At 45.8% G+C, this 22,529-nt stretch overlaps 1 protein-coding gene across 1 annotated transcript in view; it reads right to left on the minus strand.

Moving 5' to 3' along the window:
- Positions 1 to 808: 808 nt before the first annotated feature.
- LOC104674309 (putative cyclin-Y-like protein 3) overlaps positions 809 to 22,529 on the minus strand; it is a 51,900-nt gene continuing 30,179 nt past the window's right edge. Inside the window, 7 exon segments of the mRNA XM_030924441.1 lie at positions 809 to 853; positions 2,518 to 2,613; positions 7,273 to 7,393; positions 9,013 to 9,131; positions 10,964 to 11,172; positions 13,293 to 13,341; positions 19,690 to 19,714. Of these exon segments, the coding sequence (XP_030780301.1) occupies positions 809 to 853; positions 2,518 to 2,613; positions 7,273 to 7,393; positions 9,013 to 9,131; positions 10,964 to 11,172; positions 13,293 to 13,341; positions 19,690 to 19,714 (664 nt within the window).

Consider the following 22,529-nt stretch of genomic DNA (forward strand, 5'->3'; position numbering starts at 1 on the left):
GGCGCGGTGGCTCAAGCCTGTAATCCCAGCACTTTGGGAGGCCGAGACGGGCAGATCACGAGGTCAGGAGATCGAGACCATCCTGGCTAATACGGTGAAACCCCGTCTCTACTAAAAAAATACAAAAAACTAGCCGGGCGACGAGGCGGGCGCCTGTAGTCCCAGCTACTGGGGAGGCTGAGACAGGAGAATGGCGTGAACCCGGGAGGCGGAGCTTGCAGTGAGCTGAGAGCTGGCCACTGCACTCCAGCCTGGGCGGCAGAGCAAAACTCCGTCTCAAAAAAAAAAAAAAAAAAAAGAAATTACCCTTAAAACAGATACTCATAAAGGACATAACATAAAGTGGGAAATAGAGACACAAAAGTCCTTTGATTTGTAATTACTCACAGGCTTGGGATAACGTTTCCAGCATACTGTACAAGTTCACAGAGATCTGCCACTTTCCTTCCTTTAGCAAACTCATCTGTCAGGCAGACCTCCAAGTAGTGCAGTTCATCAGAAATGGTCATATCTTTTAATTATGATTAAGGACTAAAAATAAAGATAAGTCAACCTAAGCAAAACTTTGAAACTTGTTGAAGTCATTATTAACTACTGGGCAGGTATCTTAAGTTTTAGTCCTTTAAGAGAGTGTTCAAGTGAAGACAGAATTTTAGCTAGACTTTTCTTACTTTAAGTATTTTAAAGCATGTGTGGTGAAACAAAGCAGTAAATACAATGGTTACCTGTCAGACTGTGAATGGGTTTTGAAATGGCAAATGGTTAAATTCCTGTCCATTTGAGGCTGCTGCGTAACAACATCTAAGCATTAAAGAACCAACTGCGTCATAGCCTGAATATCCTCACGAAGGGTCTGAAAATTGACATGCACCGACAACACACTTAAAGACATTGAAACATAGGAAAGGAGTACTCTCAAAGTGTTTTTCTCACTTAGCACATCTGCGTGGAGAAGGAGTGCCATGTGACTCAGATAACGAAGAATAAGATAACTCCAGACAAACTTCATAAAGAACAAACAAAATCAGCCTTATCAAGAAAAAGGTATGGTCCAAATGTTTGGTCCTCAACATTCAAAAGATACAAAGTTGATAGTAGCTCTTTGGTGATAACAGAGAAGTCCAGAGTTCACCAAGCACATTAGAAGCATGTTTCAGAGCATCCCTAAGCTTGTTTTTGTCCTACAGAAATACCAAGAGAAGAGATGAGAATGCTCAATTTAAATAAACATTTATCTTGGTTATACAAACTCTTTACATCAAGGACTTGTTACACAGTTTTAAAAGTATACAGCACTTACATGATTTTAACCACATAAAAAAAATCAACTTTAGATCATTTCACCTTGCCGTATCTACTAAAAAGAAAAAGATGCATGACTCTTAGTAAGATTTACATAGCTAGGACTGCAAGCTTCTTAATACAAGGCTCATCTTTTCAACCTATAGAGACTAGTAAACTAGCTCCTTTCATCACATTTTACCTGCAATCAAGAGAACTGGCATACTGATTCAGGTGAAGCAAGATACTATCCTGACATGGCTTTGTCATGGGTTAAAGACTCTTCTGAGCTGTCTGAAATGACTATCCATGTAAATTTGCTTTCCTCTTGCATTTTTCAAACCTTCACAATGCCCGTATGTTCCACTTACCTCTGAAGTACAAGCAATTCAGTGAGACAGAGGAAACACTATCCATACATAGGAAGAGAAAGAAGCAAGCAATAGCAAACCCATCTTCTCCATTCCAAGACATTTATTTTTCATTCCCAATTTGTTGGGAATGAAACCAATAAAAGACACCAGAGCATACTTTTATGCTTTAGAAAACATAGTAAGACATTTTACAAAGGTAAGACAGCATCATCTTCATCACAGTAATTTATAGCTTAAAGTACCAACAAATTTGGCTCAATTCCTTACATTTTAATCCACAGAATCTACAGTATCTACACAGATTATCACTTACTTTATCCTTTAGAATATGAAAATATGTAAATAAGTTTTAAGTATAATTTTTAAGCTAGCTTATCTATTCAGGAAAGAAAGTTTTGAAGATATTTAGAAAAAAGCTGAATAATTCAATTGCAAAGCATTTAAATCCATTCATTCAACAAATATTTACAGAGTACCTATTATATGCTAAGTACTCCTCAGGTCTGAGGTATAGAACCAAGGAGGCTAGTAATTCTGGTCAGACACTGGTGTGGTAATATTACAGTAATGCGTAAATAAAAGGAAGGGTCTCTTGTATTTATGAGCATGTATTCTAGTAGGGAAGACAGACAATCCCAAATCATAAATATACATGTGAGTAAAAAAAAAATAAATATACAGGGCTCTTTGTTGAAATTGCTCCACACAGTGCTTGAGGGACGTGAGACTGAAGATACACGCTGGTGGGCAGTGAAGATTAGATTTACCAGAAACAGTGGTACCACCTAACTCTAGAAAACACTGCACATGCTTCCTAAGAACACACAAACTGCAACTATGCTTCCCACATTTCCATTCTTACCAGGCATCTCTTCATTTGGAGTGACTGGACCTTCACAGCCTGTATGGCTTCATCCAAGAGCTTCTGCTCATCCTGAGGGGACTGCTGCATTGTAGGCTGAAAAAATAAAAAATGCCACTGACGTCTAAAGGACATTCTTGTAGCAAATATGTTATTTCTATAGTTCTAGCCATAGTCCTTCTCCAAGACTGTCACAAAAGGATCAATCCAGCTCTATACCTCAGACCCATTTACCAATTATTGACAGCTGCTGCACACAGAGTCATGCCCCATCACTGAAGTTAACAGAGTAAGACTGACAAAGGAGAACAGTATGTGTACAGAGAATTGCCTCTCCCTCAGAAACTGACTCAACATTCTTGTAGTAGGCTGGCATCAAAGAAACTTGCGGTGGTAGTTCATGGCTGTGTTCTGCTAACACACTCTGAATCCAGCCCAGACATAGCCATCTGACCAATCGAAATCTTGTGATAGGTATAGCCGAAACCAGTCTCTAAAGCCTCTCTTTTCCCCTAGACTACTTATCATCTGCATTTCAATCTATTCTTAGACAAACTAAGGAACTAGTTTATGAGATCACTGACCATTAATATGCACTATTTACTATGACATTTACATCCTCATTACTATAATTTATTCCCAAGTAAATGTCTTTTACTTTAGAGAGTCTTTGTGTGTTTGTTGTTTAGGTTTACACATGTGGTGTCGTAAATGGGACCTGAAAAGTTTGCTATGGGAAGGAACTGGTGATTCTCGGAGCACATAAGCAGTCCTCACTTTACACCGCTGAGTGCTCTGCTCCTGTAAGTCACCATTTCTGCCCTGGTGAATCTTCCCTCAGGTTAAGGATCTGTTACTTTGATACAGGATTTTTGACATTGTTGGGATCTGGTTTGAATAAGGCTACTTTAATAAAAGACCATCTATCCCTCCTAGGATAATAAAAGGGCTTTTGTCTATTCTGTTAAGTCTTTTCTGCTGTCAAGACAAATATCTTTCTGGATTGAGCACTCTTATTTTGTGCCAAACTTACCTTCTGTCTGTGAAGCATTTATTTTCTGGTTTGCACACCTAGTTTAATATTTTGCTTGATTTACATATTTTTGTGAACATTTTAATCCTGGTTTCCTGTGAATTGGTTTGACTTTTTCCCCTTGCTTGTTTCAAAAAGATGGCACTAGTAAAGTAGTTGCCACTATTGAAAACACTAGTCTAAACTCCTGGTATTTTCTTACAAGATTTATAGGATTTTCTTTGCTCTCTAGCTATGAATAAGAAACAGAATGTGATTCTCAATCATGAAGGCATGGTAGGTTTTCCTGAACTCCCGATGATTACATATTATGATGCATTCTTTGGCACTTTTTAAAATTAATAGGCAAAATTACATCAGAAAAAAATGTAGGTCTAAATGATTGTTATTTTTAAAACTCACAACTATAGAGTTAACATATGGAGTCCTCTAGGTTCTCTGTCTCTCTAATTTTTCCTGCCAGCTCTGTATCTGTTTACCTTTCTACTGGTGTTGAGATAAAACTCACTGCATATGGTATTCCAATCAAGATTTTTTTAAACTTTATTTCCATGTTTATTACATGTTTATAACTTGATGTTAAGTACATATTAGAATAGACTTAACATACAACTTGGGAGAAAAGCTGACATTCTCCACTGAGTGGGTTAAAAAGGAATGTAAAACTACAAAATACTTAAGTGTGAGTTTCAAATTAAGGCAAACAGAACAATGAATACCTTATCATTTTTCTAATGTTCCAAGATTAATTTCATTGTAAAAATTGTTTGATAACAATTTAAGAAGCGAAAATAAGGGATACTCACAAAAACCATTTTACTTTAATTATAGGGCACAAATAAGAGTCTTAACAGAGAAATCCTACCTCCAATTTAAAATATAAATACTTGATGATATAATGAATCAAGGAGGATTAATTAATGTGAATTGAAAATCTAATGACTTAAATCCATAAATGCTATTTGCTTTTGTCTGGAAGAGTTAGGCTGATTTAAGGGTGACACACAGCAGAGTTCTATTTGACATTCATGTTAACCATTTGGTGCTCAGAATGAAGATGGCCAAATACCAAGTGCTTAGTGACAGAAAGTCGGAATTAATCCGTTCCAAGTGACTAAGAGCCAATAGAATTAATCTCCATCTCCTGATTTATGGTCGTGAACAAATTGATAGCTTTTTTCACTGCACGTTTCAAAATGAAACTCTATTCTGCAGCTGGTGAAATTCACAGAACATAGAGAATACTGTCTGTAGTATAATTTCAATGTTTAAATGGTTTAAATACAAAATTATGGATGATTATCAAAACTATTATTGGTAATAGTTTATTCTGATTCCGTACACACCCCTTAGCACATTTTGTGAAGAAATGTGTGTTTTTTAAATTATTACCTATGTTTACTCAAATACATTAAAAATCATTTTAAAATTATTTTCTACCATGGATTGCAGAAGACTCTTACTAAAAGTGAATAATGCTTATTGTTCTCACTAAGTGTTTATAGAGAATCATCTGAAAAACATATTCTTTCTAATATCACTTAGAAAAAACATTTAATGAAGATAACTCACATCTAATTACATTATTCTAGTGATAAAACATTTCTTCATGTAGCTATTTGAAACAGATGATTTATGGGTTCTCAATTTTTAAATTTCTCATTTAATGTCATGTTAAAACGTTTCTAAATCAGTGTTCCAGTATCAGATGCTTAAATTAGAAAAAAAGGACAAAAGAGAAAATTCCGTATCAATTATTTAGCCTCCTCCCTTCCCTAGAAAACATTTCCCTTTAAATGCAAGGCACACTCCATTTCTTAGAACAGAGATCAGGAAAATTTTGTGTGATTGTTTGTAAAGGGCCAGATAATAAACATTTTGGTCTTTGTGAATCTCATTCGGTTTCTATTGCAGCTGTTTACCTTTGGCTGGTGTAGTGGGAAAGCAGCTGTAGACAGACTGCTCTTATAAAAAAAAAATCCAAATTTGACCTTCGGGCCAACTGCTGCCTCAGAAGAACAGATCTGCATATATAAAAGAATCATTTGAAAGAAACTGGTCTCTAGTCAGATGTGATGTCTGATCCAGATTCAGAATCTAGTAGCTAATCACTCTAGAACCTTTTGATGTCAAGCACTTTGAATTTAGCCAATTTTCTGCTTTTAGTTAAGATTCTTCTACTGAAACACATGTCATGCTTTTCATTGGAGATAATTTATCTTTATTTAAGAATGTGCTTAGGTATTATTTATTGAGGGGATTCTGTTTAAAATTAATAAATAGTGTCCATAGAATTTAATATCCAATTTAATTTTTAAAGACAATAAAAATATAATAGAATCAAAACATTTAAAGTAAGTACACTCAGTACCCACTCTGGTTATTCATTTAAGTCACACCAACTATAGAATATGAAATATAGGCCGGGCGTGGTGGCTCACGCCTGTAATCCCAGCACTTTGGGAGGCAGAGGTGGGCAGATCACGAGGTCAGGAGATTGAGACCATCCTGGCTAACACGGTGAAACCCCGTCTCTACTAAAAATACAAAAAATTAGCCAGGCGTGGTGGTGAGCGCCTGTAATCCCAGCTTCTCAGGAGGCAGAGGCAGGAGAATGGTGTGAACCCAGGAGGCAGAGCTTGCAGTGAGCCGAGATCACGCCACTGCACTCCTGCCTGGGTGAGAGCGAGACTCCATCTCAAAAAAAGAAATTTAAAAATGTAAAAAAGAATATGAAAAATAAATTTGGAAGTGTAATTACTTTAAAATACACTACTTCCACTTTTGTCAGTATTTTACATTTATGTATATATTCTAGAGTGGAAGCAGAAATTCTCTCTAAAAACATTATCTCCTAAAAATCTTGAGGTGCCTATTAGAGCCACAGGCAATCTCTGACATACAAAATTGCAGTACAGGCCTTTCAAATTTGGCATTTCACCGGTACAATACAATGGCCAAGATATATAATAACTGTAAAGTGCCTAGACATTCCAGTAAGAATCATTATTTTATTTAATGTGGAATGATTAATATATATTCTACAGGCACTGCTGTTACTAATTCTATAGGGTATGTCCTGATACAATTCAAATTGTACAATAACATAAACAACTTTGTTAAGGCCATGTTTTATTTGCTGATTAATGGACAAAAGGCAATGTAATTTATTTTCAACTATTTTCTTGAAAGTCGGTGCTCATAAAAATCATGAAATGTTGGAAGGACTGTTAGATTACTGAAACTTTAAATATATCTTACACAATCTTGTTTGTACAAAAATACAAGTTAAATATAAACATAAAGCAATCATGAAAATTTTATGCAAATCTGTTTTATGTGAAAGTTATATATAAAAGTTGTATATGTCAGTTATATATAAAAGTTTCTCAGTTCTGTTATTTGTGAAAAGATCAATACCAGATTTAATGACTGTCTACTGGCATAGGGCCCTAAAAAACTTACTTTAGCACTAATCTTTTAAATGGTTAAGGGCATTTCCTAATTTGAGATCACCTAAACAGTGGGAAAAAAAATGAAAGGGCAGTATGTCCATAAACCAACAAATAATTTGGCTGGAATATATCATAAAACACAAACCCCACACATCTGTACAATAAACATGTATTACACACACACACATGCAACACACACCCAGTCATAAAACAAAGCCCAATGAGATGCTGCTTCCAGTTCAGTATTCACCTGTGCATTTTTTTTACGTCATCAGTTGAGTAGCCTTTTGTCACCTTGCCATTCTTGAAGACAGTATGGAGATCATGACCATATTCCTCAAGGTCTCCTTTTCTTTCCTCCAGTGTAGCAAAATTCTCTGCTGGCATCCTATGTAAAGATAATTGTCCCTTTGGGACTTTTGTTGGAATTCCACTCGCAGGAGCCTCAGGCTGTATCTGTCTGGCCAAGTTCACCTAGATGGTGGAGACAACCAGGCCTGCCTTGGGAACCCAGGAACCTTAGCCTCAGTCTCTTCATATTTAGAAAAGGACTTTTCATATTTTGAAAAAACTGAACACAAGGAGATAGCAGCCCTTAGTGATGAATGAGGGCTGGAGCAGGTTTGGGGTGCAGCAGCTGTGTGCCAGGTGGGCTTGGGCAGGAACCTCTCAGACTTAGTTTCCTCATCCCTGAGTAACAACAAAAACAGTAACAATAAAAGTGTTGACATTTACGAGGTGTCCAAAAGATTATAGAATATTATGTGTAGAAATCAGCTGCACCATCCCTGATAAAGTCAGAACCCAAGAAATTCTAGCTCCTACTTCTTCCATCATCATCTCTAGGAAGTAAGGTTATGAGAGATTTACTGAGCAACACTTTTTCCTCATTTCTCTTAGCAACATCACTAGTAACTTTTAAACACCAGCAAGCCAAACGTCCGATGCAAATGAAATCCTGCCCTTAAAGAACCATGGCTGGGCAGCATGGGCCCAGGTGTGGGCCCCATGTTGGTCAGCGGAGGGCAGGAGGCTGAATGGCACTGGGCACTCTGCCCAGTGGGAAATTGAGCCCTCTCCTCCCAGAGACTCAGGCCAGAAGAAGGCACTGAGGTGGCCTTTCAGGAAGCAGAAGGCTAGAACACCTTGCAGAGGACCTTGACTTAGCCTTCAGGGCACCTGAGAGGGCTGGGCCAGTGCCAGCTTCCCTCACTTCCCCCTCTCCACAGGAGAACCCGGCAGCAGGTGACAGTTGGGTCTGAGGCTGCCAGTCACTCACCAGGGGCTGTGGGTACCTTCAATATGGCCTTTTTTGAAGAAGTGGCTCAAGCAGATCCTTGGAACATCTCACTCCAGGCCCAGGTGTGGAGGGGAGTCACGGGCTCGCCTGTGCTTGGGACCTCCTCTGTGATGTGCTTTCTTCCACCTCCCCATGGACAGGCCCAGATGCCCTAACGATCAGCCCAGTATGGAGCCTACAGGAGTGTGAACAGAACCATTTGGCACCCAGGAAGGAAGCGAGTGCCTGGTGAGCACAGGGCCAGGCCCTAGGCCCCTGTCCAGAAATGTGCTCCTTGCAGCCCAGTCTCGAGGTGGAGGTGTCCTGTGTGCACACGCAGTCCCTGGTGTGTTCTCCCTGGGGGTCATCCAGCTGCACATCTAGGACAAGGTGGCCATTACTCTGGACACTGTGGCAGGCAGGGGATGGGGAGATGGGGTAGCCCGCGAAGCTCAGTGCCCTGCCTTGGGCCCCTTCTGCTCCGAGGCCTCCCTACTCTGGGTTCTCTGCACCCTGAGACACTGCCCTGAAGTCAGACAGAAGCAAATGAGCTCCTCTGCCAAGGCTGCCCTCTCCCATGCTGACTGATGACTCCCTAGAGGGGGACTCAGGCACCCGGGGCTGGGGACAATTTCTTTGGGTGGATGCCCGGGAGTTCAGGCTGGCCGGTGCATCCCATTCCTCCATGTGCATGAGACAAGGCAGGGCAGAAATGACACAGGCACCACCTTTTCTTCTGCATTCCTGCAAAGTGGTTTCTGCAGGTCCCGCTGATACGGTTAAGTAGCTTCACTAGGGAAGGGCTTTGGAAGCGGCACTGGTAGGTTTGGGGTTGCAGTGAGAGGAACTACAAGGTGTCCAAAAGGTACAAGGTGTCCTACAAGGTTCCAGGGTACACCATGGAACTACAAGGAGAGGGTGGTCTCTTAGCAGATGGCTGGATGTCTGCCTACAGACCCAGAACCGATGACATATCAGGGGGTCATGGCTGGCTGGCAGGGACTCACTGATTCAGGTGAAAGCCCGGTGTGTATGCGGTGATGCAGCCTTGCAGGTCCTCAGCCATGATCACAAACAAGCAGGTGAGGTTTCCGTGCCTCCTGCAATCTTCAGAAGGTGGGTTTTGGCTGCTTATGGTGAGCACTTTCAAGCACTGCAAGGGATGCAGAAATGGCCCAGTGCGAATGCACCAGGAGTCCTGGAGTGTGGCCCTCCAACCCACCAAAGAGCCTCTTTCTTGCTCCCTCTGGCAGTCCTACGTTCCAGTCACAGTTCTGGGACTGCAGGGGACACCGTGGCTGCTCCTGGCTCTGTGGATGGATGGATGTACTTAGGTGGTGTGCCACCAAGGGGCTCCATCTTCAAGCCCTTCTGAGGGCCCCAAGGCACTGGTCAGCAGAAGGTAAAGACATCCAGGGCCAACTGTCCTTCTCCCCAAATGTGGTCCTGGACTTGGTACCTCCCCACACCACGCCAGTGGGAAGCCCTGGTCCTCAGCCCCTTCGTCAGTCCCTGGCCTCCATGCTCCCTGCTCTTCTGTCCAATTCCCAGCCCCAGTGCCTCGTTCACCTCCCACGTCACCCCCAGTGAAAATGCTCAGGAAGGACAAAAAGCTACCCTCAGCCCTGTTGGAGGCATCAGATGGATCCAGGTTTGTGGTCTTGTGCAGGTCTCCACCCTGGTCCACTTGGATGTGGGCCTCACACAGAGTACAGGGCTCTGTCGGGAAGTGGGGGGTTCCCAGAGCCCTGCACTCTGGAACAACCCACCTAGCACAGAGCAGAGTTTTCAGGTGTGTTATCATGTGTGCTTCAATTTTCAGCTTTAGGCTTTTATTTTCAAATTCTACCATTAACACTGAAGCCCTGCTTTACATACACACACACACACACACACACACACACACACACACACACACACACACATCTGCCTGCAGGTGAGCCGGGATGTTGTTTGCAAAGATCCTTTTCTCAAATGCCTTCGGAGGACACCCAGGCCTTGGGAAGCCCACAAGGCTACCTCCTCTGTGTGGGCCTGTGTCTCAGGTGGGCAGGGCCGTCAGAGCTTCAGGGCCTCCACACCCTCGCCCTGCTCTCCTGGGGCAGCCCCCCATGCAGCGGTGGCCTGAAGACTTCCCAGGGTCCCCAGCTTGAGCACTGCCCCTGCATGTGTTTTGTGGGAATTGGAATGGCAGTTATTTAGAGGGAGGAGAGAGGATCTGTGATCAATTGTGTGTGCCGTTGAACTACAGACCTTTTCCACAATTGCTCTTAACAAGCAGAGAGAACCTGGGATCCTGAGTGGCTTCTTCCTGAAAAACCTGACTCCGGTAAGGGCAGAGTTTACAACCAATCCAGTGTCACCAAACCCGCTGACGGTGCTGGATCAGGCTGACTTCTGCACTCAGGAGCTGCAGGGCTTTTTGGTTTTCTTAGGTGACTTGTCATGTGTCCTTACAGAATTCCATCGGGCTGATTTCCAGCCTGGCTTGGTACTCCCTGATATTTTTAGCATCAGGACTGTTTTTTAACCCATGGGCCATGAATTTGGAAGGTGCAGGTGTGATGGCCTGAGAGGCAGAGCTGTGCTCCAATCCTGCCCCCACATGCTCATCTGTGACACAGAGACCCCAGCAGGGCAGGGACCTCCAGGAGCCCTCCCCTGAGCAGGCCACCCAACTTCCAGACCAACCACCACCTTGCACAGCACTGAGCTCTCCTGCAGCTCCTGGACACTGTGCGGAACTGAGAAGTGCTCCAGTGTGTTGTCTTCTGGGTGCAGCAAGAAGCAGGTGTAATGACACGGGACTCTGTGGCCCATGAACGCCTGGTGGACCTCCTGCTTCATCTCCTGGGGGAAGACTTCTGCCAGTGATAAGGCCCCTAGTATCCTTGAGGAAGAGGCCATATGGCAGGGAGAAAGGACGTGCTCCCTTGTCCCCCACGCAGAATACCCAGATCCCAAGAATCAATGCCCAACATACTCAGTTTCCCACTTTTTGGCTTGTATTTCAGGTCCTGGAGGTTCACACCATGCCCACCTGCTCATGTGTGTGTGCTGGACGGAGCCTGGCCCAGCTGGCTATTCTTGAGGCCAAGTGTAACCCCTGAGCAGAGTAGGGGGACATGGAACAACGAAGGGAGGGAAAAGAACAGCCTTGTCTCTTCCCTAGCCCAGTACTCATGGCCCCAGGCAAAATGGCTTTCATCTTCCATTAGAGGAGCTCCAAGTCCCAACCCTGGAGACACAGAGGATATGAGAGGTCTTTGTCTGGTTCCCCTTTGAGTTAAAAGCATGCAAGACCTCTGGGCTGGCTCTGCCCTTGGAGACCACCCAACACCACCTCCCCTCTGGCAGATGGTGAAGTCATGGCCCAGAGGAAGGTGACGTCCCTGAAGGCAAAGAGCAAGAGTCTGGGGAGTCCTGGGACCCCTATCCCACCAGCCAGCCACTCCCACTCCTTTCCCCAAACAGGCTTGGCAGGTCCAGATGGTAGCTGTCCTCTAGCAGTGGGGCAGTGACCTAAGTCTGGACCCCATTCCCAGGTCCATCACACTGGCTGAATGATCCTGGGCAAGGCACAGGACTCTCGGTTTCCTGCCTTTGACATGGGGTCAGAAGGATCATGGGTAAGACTTGGTATTTTAGCCTCATTCTCCCCAGCAGACTCAGGCCTGGTCTCCAGCATTCCTTCCTCCACCTCACTTGTGAGAGAAGGGCTCTATCCTGAATGCCAGGGTCTTCACAGAAAAGCCCATGTTCCGAATGACAATGACTTCCTGTCCTGGGGTCTTATCTCCCAACTTGACCTCATCCAGTCTACCTTTTCTGAGTGACTTGGCTGCCCCAGCCTCCTTCTTTGAGTTCTCTGGGCAGTCCCTGTTCAAAAGCATGACTCACGGTGGCTCTGGGGGTGACAAGGATACAGCTGAGTCAGATGGGCTTAGTTGGTGAAGGAAGGCAGTCCACCTCTCTCCCCCTCGGGGGGCATGTGCTTTATGGAACAGTGTCTGCATGCCCTCCTGAGTCTCTGCCCCAGAGTCCCACCCCACCCTCGACACCCCTGCAGTCCACTGCCTCCTCCCTCCCACATCCTGAGCCCTCCCTTCCCATCTGCTTCTCCTCCGCGCACCACAGCATGGCTGCCACCTCAGCACACTGCCCAAAGCACTCTCCCCAGGGTCACCAATACCAGTGTTAGGGCACAGGCCAAGGATCTTCTCCAGCCCTGATGTATGTGCCTTCTCAGCAGCACCCCATGCCACTGCACACTCCCTCCTCCTGTTCCCTGACTAATGCAACACCCCTGTCCCTCCCTCTCTGGTTCCATCTCCTTACACCAGTCCTGAGCTGGGGATGTGCCTGGGCCCAGCCTCTGCTCGTTCTCATCTTATGCTCTCCATGGCTTCTAATATCCTCCTGCCTTGAAGCTCCCATGGCCAATCCTGACCCTGATCAGGCTTTTCAGATGAAGGAGACAGCTGCCTCCCAGGCATCACATGTGGCTGGCATTTACGCATCACTGAAGACTCATCTTGTGGGGATGGGATTTACCTTCCTCCATAAACTGGCCGCTGCTCTGTGTGGGTTCCCCTTCCCTGTTGAATCACTCACCCTAAATCTCCCAAACGACCCATGAGCCCCAACCTCTGTGGCCACAGCCCTGGGATGGGCATTTCTCCTGTTTTAAGAGTGCCAACTGGAACCCCTCTAATAAGCCCACTACTCTCTAGGTCAAGCTTATTAAGCCAGCACTCTCAGGCACCAACCTAAAGCCAGCCTTAGTTCCTACCTGCTTCCCACCTAGGTTTAGATGCACCAAAGCACAGAAACCTGAGGACCCTGCCCCTGCCCTCCCACCTCTGTACTTCTGTTCAGGTTTCCCCTTACGTCCCATTCTTTAAGGCACACACACTCATCCTTCTAGGCCTAGGGGAAATACTCCCTCTTCTCAAAAGTCCATCCGTATGACCACTGATGGCAGAATTACGCCTCATCCCCCAACTTACAGGCCGTGAGGGGAGCTGGGAGTAGGTGACAAAGCCTTCCAATCTTACCTAGGCACGAGGGGAAAAATGGCAGCCCCTCCATGCCCTTGGGACTGGGACCTCCTCTCAGAAACCCTCCAGCAAACACAGGCCTGCCTGAATGCCCACTGGGCTAATGGGGACCTGGGCCCCAGGCTGTGCCCGTCAGTCAGGCAGGCCTGCTTGGCTTGACTGGGAGCTTAAAGTTCCTAGCTCTGAGCAGGGTCTGGGCTTCCTTCCAGACAGAACAGCTCACCTAGCTCCACCCATCCCAGCCAGCCCCACCTCCTCTTCCCTACCCAGCTCTCAGCAGTGGGGTTAGGGTGCTCTTCCCAGAACTGTGTGGGCCCAAACCAGGCCCACTGGAAGCATGGAGCAGGAGCCTCGGACAAGGGATTCGCCAGTACAGAAAGGCACACCAGGGACTTGGAGAGAAGCCACTCTCCCTCCGCTGTATCCCATGACATAGAAGAACTAGGACCTCCAGGAGCTCAGATATGGTCCCCTCCCCTTCTCCTCACTCCTTAAAAGGGTATTTGAGGGCCAGAAAGGATCAGAGCCTGGCCCAAGGTCACCGGGCAGAAGAAACCCCAGATTCCCCTCCACAGCCACACCCTCTCACTGCTGCACTGCCTGAAACCCTGGCCACTGCGGACCTTCAATAACTGCATCTGCTGTCACCCCTCCATGAAACTCCCAAGAACCAGGAGGATGCACAAGAACTTCCTCTCCCTTCCGGCGACCCGACAGCCCCAGGCAGGGTAACCTCAAGCTCTTGGTAAGTGAGCAGCCCTGGCCAACAGTGAAAACCTGCCTGACTCTAATGACTGAGCAGACAGGAGGAGGAGCGGCAGCGACAGAGCAGACAGGAGGAGGAGGAGCAGCGACAGAGCAGACGGGAGGAAGGGGGCAGAGACAGAGCAGACGGGAGGAGGAGGGGCAGTGACAGGGCAGACGGGAGGAGGAGGGGCAGAGACAGGGCAGACACCAGGAGGGGCAGTGACAGAGCAGACACCAGGAGGAGGGGCAGAGATCGGTTGGCTTTCAAGAAGCAGCAAGAGGAAGGGCAGATAGGAGGAGGAACTTCCCCTACCGGGTCCCCGAGAAAGGCTGTGCTGACTGGCACACCCCAGGAACAAAGGGAGAAACAGGAAGGGCCCCTGCCCATTGTGCAGCAGCGGTTTTGAGCACTGAGATCCCGGAAGTAGGGAGGCAGAGACCTGGCCCTGGAGAAGCAGCCTGTGCTCCTTGGCCTGTCTAAAATGGGAGGCACAGAGGAGGGAAGGGAAGACAAGGCCAGGTGGCCACAGGCTCCATCCTCCCTCCCCAGCCCTGGGATCCCACCACCTGCAGAGGGCATCCATCCCCTGATCAGATTTCAGAGGCCTCCTTTTGCCCATGAGGGTCTGTCCCGCCTGTCCTCCTTCCTCTGGAGAACGCTGAAGGTCTCCTCATCTCTGGGTGAAGGCCTGGGGACCTCCTCAGTGAGAGAGTAGCCAGCTTGTTCAGGAGGCCTCCACTGCTCACCTGGTACGACGCTCTCCTGGGCCCTGGAGTCTCAGGATGGCCATAATAGCAAAGTAGCCAGCTCTGTGGCCCAGGACTGGTACCACCTGTGTTCCCCACTACTGTCGCTGCTGCTACCCTTGCCCTAATGCAGCTGGTGGGCCCTGGGCTGGAGCTCGAGCTGGCTTTGTGCTTCAGTGGGATCCCACCTGCCAGGACAGCCCCAGGAAGGGTGCACTCCCCTTGCCTTGCATCTGGCTCCAGGTTGGCTAGAAGGATGGCTGTGGGCCAGGAGGCCGCAGTGGCTCCAGGATACCAGGAAGGACAGCTATCTGCATTTGGGCCCACCTCCCTATACCCCCAGAAAGGGGCCACTGCTGGCAAGGCCACTGGGGGACAGGAGAACCCAGCATTTGTGGTACCTGGACCCCTCAAGATTGAGGCCTAGGAGACTGATTGACAGGGGCAGGTCCCAGTAGTGGGGTCCTCTGCTCAGCTTCCACTCTAGAGGGTCGGGCAGAACTGCTTTGGCAACAGTTGATGCAGACCTGGGCTCAGGCCCCGAGGGCCTGCCCCAGTCTGCCAGTCACAGGCACTGAGCATCTCCTCTGCCTTTTGGGCCTAGTGGCTGGCTGGGACCTCTGGTTCCTGCTGCCTCCTGCAGGTGCCCTGACAGTCACCTCTTTCCTGAGAGTCACTGGTGTTGGTGAGAGGGAGGGGGATGGAAACTTCCATCCCTGTCTCCCAGAGGACAACTGCACTGGTCCCCCAGGCCGCTGAGCTCCAACTGAGAAGCTGGTGGCTCCAAGTTCCCATCCTCGCAGCCCCTTCCCTGCCAGGAGGGAACCAAGTCTCTCCCGGGGGACCACAGCTGGCAGCAAGAGACCAAGGGCAGCTCAGCTGGGGAGAGGGAGCATGCCCAGCTTGCCAGGGTACCTCGCCTGTGCCTCTGCTGTGCTGCCAAGCCCCCATCAGGACAGCTCTGGCATGCATCCTAACCAGGTGAAGCGGGAGCCAGGCTCTCCCTCCATCCCTGCCCCTCCAGGCCCAGGGACCCAGGCAGACCCTGTGCCTCTCCATAGCCCCCACCAAGGGTTCTAGGCCTCATACAATGACCAGATGAGAAGAAGGGCCAGGCCTAGGCAGAACCCCTCTCCTACCCCTTCCCCAGACTGAAAAAGAAATAGGTCATTTCAAGTGTCATAATTTTGTATAAATATGTGTAAGAAATTAATTGAAAACCCATATGAATTAATAAGTTAATCAGATACAATCAGATACAACATCAACTTACAAAGTTAAATTGTACTATTACATAAAATCAGTTATTCTAAACATTAAATGAAGACAAAATTTCCATTGGTAAAAGCATCAGAAAGGAAGAAATACTCGGAAATAAATGCAACAAAATAAATGCAATGACTTTATGGTGAAAACTTATTCTAAAATGCTAAAAGTACTCAAAGAACTGAATATGTTGAGTGACATCAATATTCAAGAATAACAATACTTACTATTAACACCAAAATACTAAAAGCTGGTTCTATAGATTCAATGCAAATTTGCTAGTTTTGTCAATAAAAATTGTAAAGCTCTTCCTAAAATGCATGTGGATATGCAACCAAAATAAAATAAATGCAATTTTTTAAAAAAGAATAGCAAAATTTAATGACTTGCCCTGCCAATATCTTTTTGTTTTTGTTTTTCAGCGACAGGGTCTTGCTCTGTCACCTTGACTGGAGTTCAGTGGCACAGTCACAGCTCACTGCATCCTGGAACTCCTGGGCTCAAGCGATCTTCCCACCTCAGCCTCAGGAGTAGCTGGGACTACAAGTGCATGCCACTCATCCTGCTAACGTTTTTTCTTGTAGAGATGGCATCTTGGTGTGTTGCCGAGGCTAGTCTCAAACTCCTGGGATCAAGCAATTATCATGCTTCGGCCTGGCAAAATGCTTGGATTACAAGTGTGAGCCACCATGCCCACACAACCAATATCAATCTTTATTGCAGTGTTACAGTCTGGTACTAACATGAGTATAGATTCATGTAGGCGAATAGAACAGAAGGGCAACTAATAAACATTAATTTATGGTAAATTGATTGTGTCACCGATGCCAAGAAATTGTAATAGGAAAATAAATGTAATTTCAAAAAATTTTGCTGGGAAAACTAAATATTCACTTTGCAATAGGATAAGGTGGACCCCTAACTCAAACCGCAGCTGCCCAAAATTACTCAAAAAGGATAATATATCAAAATGTAAGAGGTAAAACGCAAAATTCTTTGGAGAAATCATACAGTTAATATTTGTATTCTTGGTTTACATAAATATGTCTAAGATATTACACCAAAGACACACTTTTTTAAAAATGATGAATTACACTTTATTGGAAACTTTTGTTCTTAGAACATCAAAAAGAGGATGAAAAGCTATGCTGCTTAATGGGAGAAAATATTTTAAATTGTATATGTGATTTGGGTATTTTAGAGTTTATAAAGAATATTTTTAATATATATATAATCTCATTTATATATGGAATCTTAAAAACTAAACTCAGAGAAGCTAGTGTGTAGAATATAAAAAAAAAACTCTTATCAGTCAACAATGAAACAACCATTGACCAACTAAAAATGGAGAAAATATTTGGATAGACGTTTTCCATAGAAGATACACAATTTGCCAATTTGCTCTATTTCATGAATTGCTGAAAAAATACAAATCATACCACAATTAATACTAATTGACACCCGCTAGACAGGCTATAGGAAAGATACAATGACAAATGTTAGAAAAGAAGTGGAGAATATGGAACTCACATGTGCTGGAAATAGGAATATAAAATATTGTGCCACTTTGAAAACAAAACAATACGAAATAAAAATGTGGCTATCCCGCAAAATGTTGCACATGAAATCATAGGACACAGAAATTCTAACCCAAAATTAGTATGCAAAACGAATGAGATTCCTATAATCATACGAAGACTCTTATATGAATGCTCATAACGTGGTAATGTCCATGCAATAGAATGCTACTTGCCATCCAAGAGGAATGATGTAATGATGCAAGCTACAACAGAAATGAAACCCAAAAACATTAGGCTAAGTGAAAGAAACCAGACCCAAAAGACCACATAATTCATGATCCTGGCTATTAGAAGCTCTGATAATAGGCTCATCTATAGAGACATAAAATTGATTGTTGTCTAGATCTGACATGGCAAAGGTGAATGCAAATAGGATGCATTTTCCTCTTAAAAGATACACATATTCTAAACTTAGGTGGTAATTAAGCTCGCATGGCTGTATAAGTATACTAAATAGCTTGGAGTTGTACTTAAAATATGTGATTATATTATATAAAATACACCTCAGTAAAGCGTTTTTAAAAATCAACACTAAGGTTGTTTTAGACTTTCAGAAACCCAAGTCACAGATTGTAAAAATGAAGTCTATTTCTTGTCCACTTCAAAGCATGATAAAGAAAAGGGAGGCAGCAAGCCAACACGCAAAGGTTTGGTCACCGATGCAGGGGTATTAATGGGCAGGAACCATGTGATTCGTTTAACCAGGTCAGAGAAGCAAAGGAAATGATAGTCATTTATTGAAGACCACTCTGACTCGCAGATTGTTAGCAATGTGAAAGCTGTACTCATAGGGTTGGGCATATTTCTTATCAAACACAGCTCAAAAGAGCCATCTCACAGAAAGGTTATCAAGGACCCTTCTCTCCGCAGGTGCCTGGAGTTTTACAGTTGTCTACCGCCAGTCCTAAAACTGCATCGTAGTCATTCATTCGAAACCCAATGTAACACTCAAATCCAACACCAAACCCCACATTTCATTACTATCACATTCAATAATTTGCCTTTTTTCTTTCTTCATTTTTTGGCCAGCCCTCTGCATTCCCTCTGTTTGTAGCCCTACCTGGCGCCGCTGATTCTGGAGCAAAATTGTCCACCTCAGGAGCTCGGGCTGCTGGTCCGTGTTCCGCACCGGGCGCCCTCCTTGTCCAGCGCAGGAACTGTGGGGCTGGCTTGGCCCTCGCAGGGCACAGAAGGCCCCTGACAGTCCCAGAAGCGCCCCAGGCGCTCGGATCTGCACGGAAACTGCGCCTGGCAGAAAAGGAGCAGGGGACGCCCATCCCATCCCTCCGCTCTGCACCGTGCGCCAAGAAAACCCAATTCCAATTCCGAAATAAAAGGATGTAGAGGTGTGCCACTAGCTCCCTCCCTTCCTGCTGCAGGCCCTAAAGGGGTGGCCCCGCTATCCCCAAGGCTCGAGGAGCTTCCCCGCCCAGGAGTCCCGAGACTCCCCCGAACTGCGTTTGCCAAGCGCCAGGTGAGGCAGGCAGGAGCCTGGAGCGGGCGAAGCCGGTTTCATTTCCTTCCTCAGGGACCGAGGAAGGTCTGGCGCCGGGAGAATACTCCGCCCCGGATAGGGGCGACCTCAGGAGCTCCAAGCATCTGTCTCCCAGAAGCCCTACAGAAGGGCCCTGCAAGACCTGACCTGCTGAGGCCCCTTCCTTCCACCCTTTATCCTTCGGGGTACCTGTTATTCCCCCGCGAGCCCCATTAGGGTATTTCTGGGCACCCTGCATTGGCCTCCGGCCTTAGAGCACCCTCGAGTTTTCCCAGCCCAGAACGTGGGGACTCCACAATTATTCCCCTCCAAAGATTCCTCCCATACCTGTCTCCTGGCATCAGCGACGCTGACACATCGCGGAGACCGCCCAGGATGCCCCCTTCCGGGCCTCAACCACCTCGGAGTCTCCACAATGACTTCCCCAGGTCGAGGGCTGTACTGAGACCCCGCATAGCGACCCCAACACACAGGATGACCCTCCAGCACTCCCTCAGACATCCCGCCCACCCTACAGGGGAGACCAGGCCCCACCCTCCACTCAGGCCATGGCTTCCCCCAACCAGCCCTACAAAGATGCTTTCCCAGAGACCCCGTACAGGGAGCCTATGTCACACAGGGGCAACCCTATGAATCCCTCCCCAGACATCCTCGGGCCTTCTCCACAGGGAGACCGCACAAGCGGAGAACTCCCCTGGAGAAGATCCTCAGACACCATCCTCACCGCCACCACCACAACCAGAAAGACCCAAGGGAGAATCGTGGCCACCAAACCCATGTCCACACACGCACTCCTCCAGGCCGCCATCTCCAGGACCCCCCACTCATGGCCACCTCACCCCATGGTGACCTCAAAATGCTCTCCCTGCATTGCAGGGAAAAGAAAGGGAGAGTCCAGCCAAACTTCCCGCAGGAGAATCCATTTTCCTTTTATTTGTTATGCATTGGAGCTCAAGCGCAGAGCAAGAAGGGTTTTATAGAAAATTTCAAGTTCTTATGTATAGGGTTGCATGGAAATTTAAACATTTAATGATAGGGATAGTAGATAATAAACCCATCCTAAATACATTATCACTAGGTTTCAGCAATTCTTATTTTGCCATTTATTTTCAACTATCAACTCCAAATATCCTAGTAGTATTTTAAATCATATGATTAATTTTGGAAGAATTAAAGTAAGTATATCTAACAGGTGAAGATAAGAAAGAAAATATCATTATCACATCTAATACAATTTCTAACAGATCAATTTGTGTATTCGCCAAAGAGTAGACTCTACAACTACTGAAGGCTTTGCATGAAGTGTTTTCACAAGTTTAGTCTAATATTTCATCTTTAAACACAAAATGTTAATACAAGAAAATATTAAATTACATATAAAGGGCCATAGATTATGGTTGGAAGAGGAAGTCGCAAATTAATAGTGGAATATTCCAAACCACTGCACTGTGAAAGTAAACGCAAGAAAGAAAATAGGGATTCCTATTGTTCCCGATAAAAGGAAAGGAAAGGTAACTCCCAGAGAGCCACTCCCTCACTTTGCCATATTCAAATGTCTAGAACAAAGCACAGGGCTGGCAGTACCTAAGGAACGATGGAGGATTCAGGGTGTAACAAAAGACAGCAGGGATCATGGGGCATCTTAGATTTCTGCCCCCAACATCTACCCTTGCGCTAAAACTTGATCTAACATCTAACATTGGTGGGGATCTGGTGTTCTCGTAAGAAAAAAAATTAGCCCCAGAAAGTGTTTCCCTTGTAGTCTCTGAGGCACTTGATCCTCAGCACTTTCTATTTTGGAAGCCAGAAAATTCTTTCTTGATTGAAAAGGGGGGCAGTCCTGTGCACCACAGGATTCCCATTGTGGACTGCATGTCAGTGGGTGCCACCAGTTATTACAACCAATGTCTGGGCAAGCTTCCTCAGGATGCAGAAGCTACTCCCATGAGAACCGCTGCTCCTCTCCATATGTGAACAGACTGACAGATGCAGGCAGCACCAGCAATCTCTTGAACCACTGCAGTGCACTGGAAAATGTGAGTCATGGTGTTTCCCTGTGTTAGAATTATTGAGGGGCTTTTGTTTTGTTGACAAGTGCTGAGACCATACAATGCACCAGGGAAAGATTAGCTGGGAAAATGGCCTTCTGATAACATTTGGAACCCAGATGTTCCTCCTTTGTTGTTTTCCTGGAACTGGGTAAATTCAGTTTTCACTTCTGTAGCTCCCCTAACAATCCCAAGGCCTGGTCTTCTGCTGCTTCCCTAGGTGGTGTGACCATTATCAGTCTGGGGGAAGATGAGCTGATTTCATCTCTTCCTTTATAACCATGACATGGGGGCCTCATTTCACACACACAGATTCCCTCCAAAGACCAGATGAGCAGGCCTGAGCTACCCTGGTGCTTGCAGTAATGACAGCCTTGCCCCGATGCCACTCTCTCGTCCCACCATTGTTGACTTTTGGGCCATCATGTATTCAGTGCCACAGTGGACAGAGAACCAAACCCAGGTACTCTCACAAATCTGGAGCCAATTCTAAAGTTTTTCGAGCTCCAGCTCAGCTCAGACCACTGGCACCTGCTTGATACTGTGGGAGACTGTGGACACCACTGGCACCTGCTTAAGACTGTGGGCGACTGTAGGCTCTGAGCTCGGATGTGCTGTGTCCATGTGACACTCTTCCTCCCCAAGAGTTGTTCAGGAAGGTGGTGCCCTAGGAATGCCATCTGGAACCAGTGGAAGAGGAAGGGCAGGAAGCACCTGGCACCCACTGTTCACACCACCATGACCCATCCACAGTGTGGTAACTGGGAGATGTTTCCTCTTGGTGAAAATCCTAAACACTAACAATAACAACAAAAAGGAAAAGGAAAAAAGAAAATCCTAATTTTTGTTCCAGCAGGACAAGTATTTTCTTGTCTTTATAGTTGATAAGTTCAGGATCTTATAAGGCTAATTTCTCTCTTTAAGATAAGATGGCATTAGAGCACCGAATACCAATGAAATTCATGCTGATAGCCCTTTTCACAGCAGCGGCATCTTGATGAAGTCTTTGTATTCACACGGCCGTGACATAGCCTAGGAAAGTCATTCAAAGAGAAAACAGGTACAATTTTAAAAAGGGTTCCGACATTTTTTAAAAGGCATTGCTGATGAGAAGCCACACATACAGATTTCTTTAGATGGTTCCTTTGCAGCTACTTTGGCTGAAATTTACACTGCCAGGTTCTGAGGATGCTACTCCCTGACCATTCACTAAGGTGATCTGCTTTAAGGGCTATGAATAGATTGCCAGAGCCAAGAGGAATTTATTGTATTAAGTTACTTTAAAATTGGGCTCATTGCTTG

Source organism: Rhinopithecus roxellana, chromosome 20 (genome assembly GCF_007565055.1).
Source record: "Rhinopithecus roxellana isolate Shanxi Qingling chromosome 20, ASM756505v1, whole genome shotgun sequence".
Lineage (NCBI taxonomy): Eukaryota > Metazoa > Chordata > Mammalia > Primates > Cercopithecidae > Rhinopithecus > Rhinopithecus roxellana.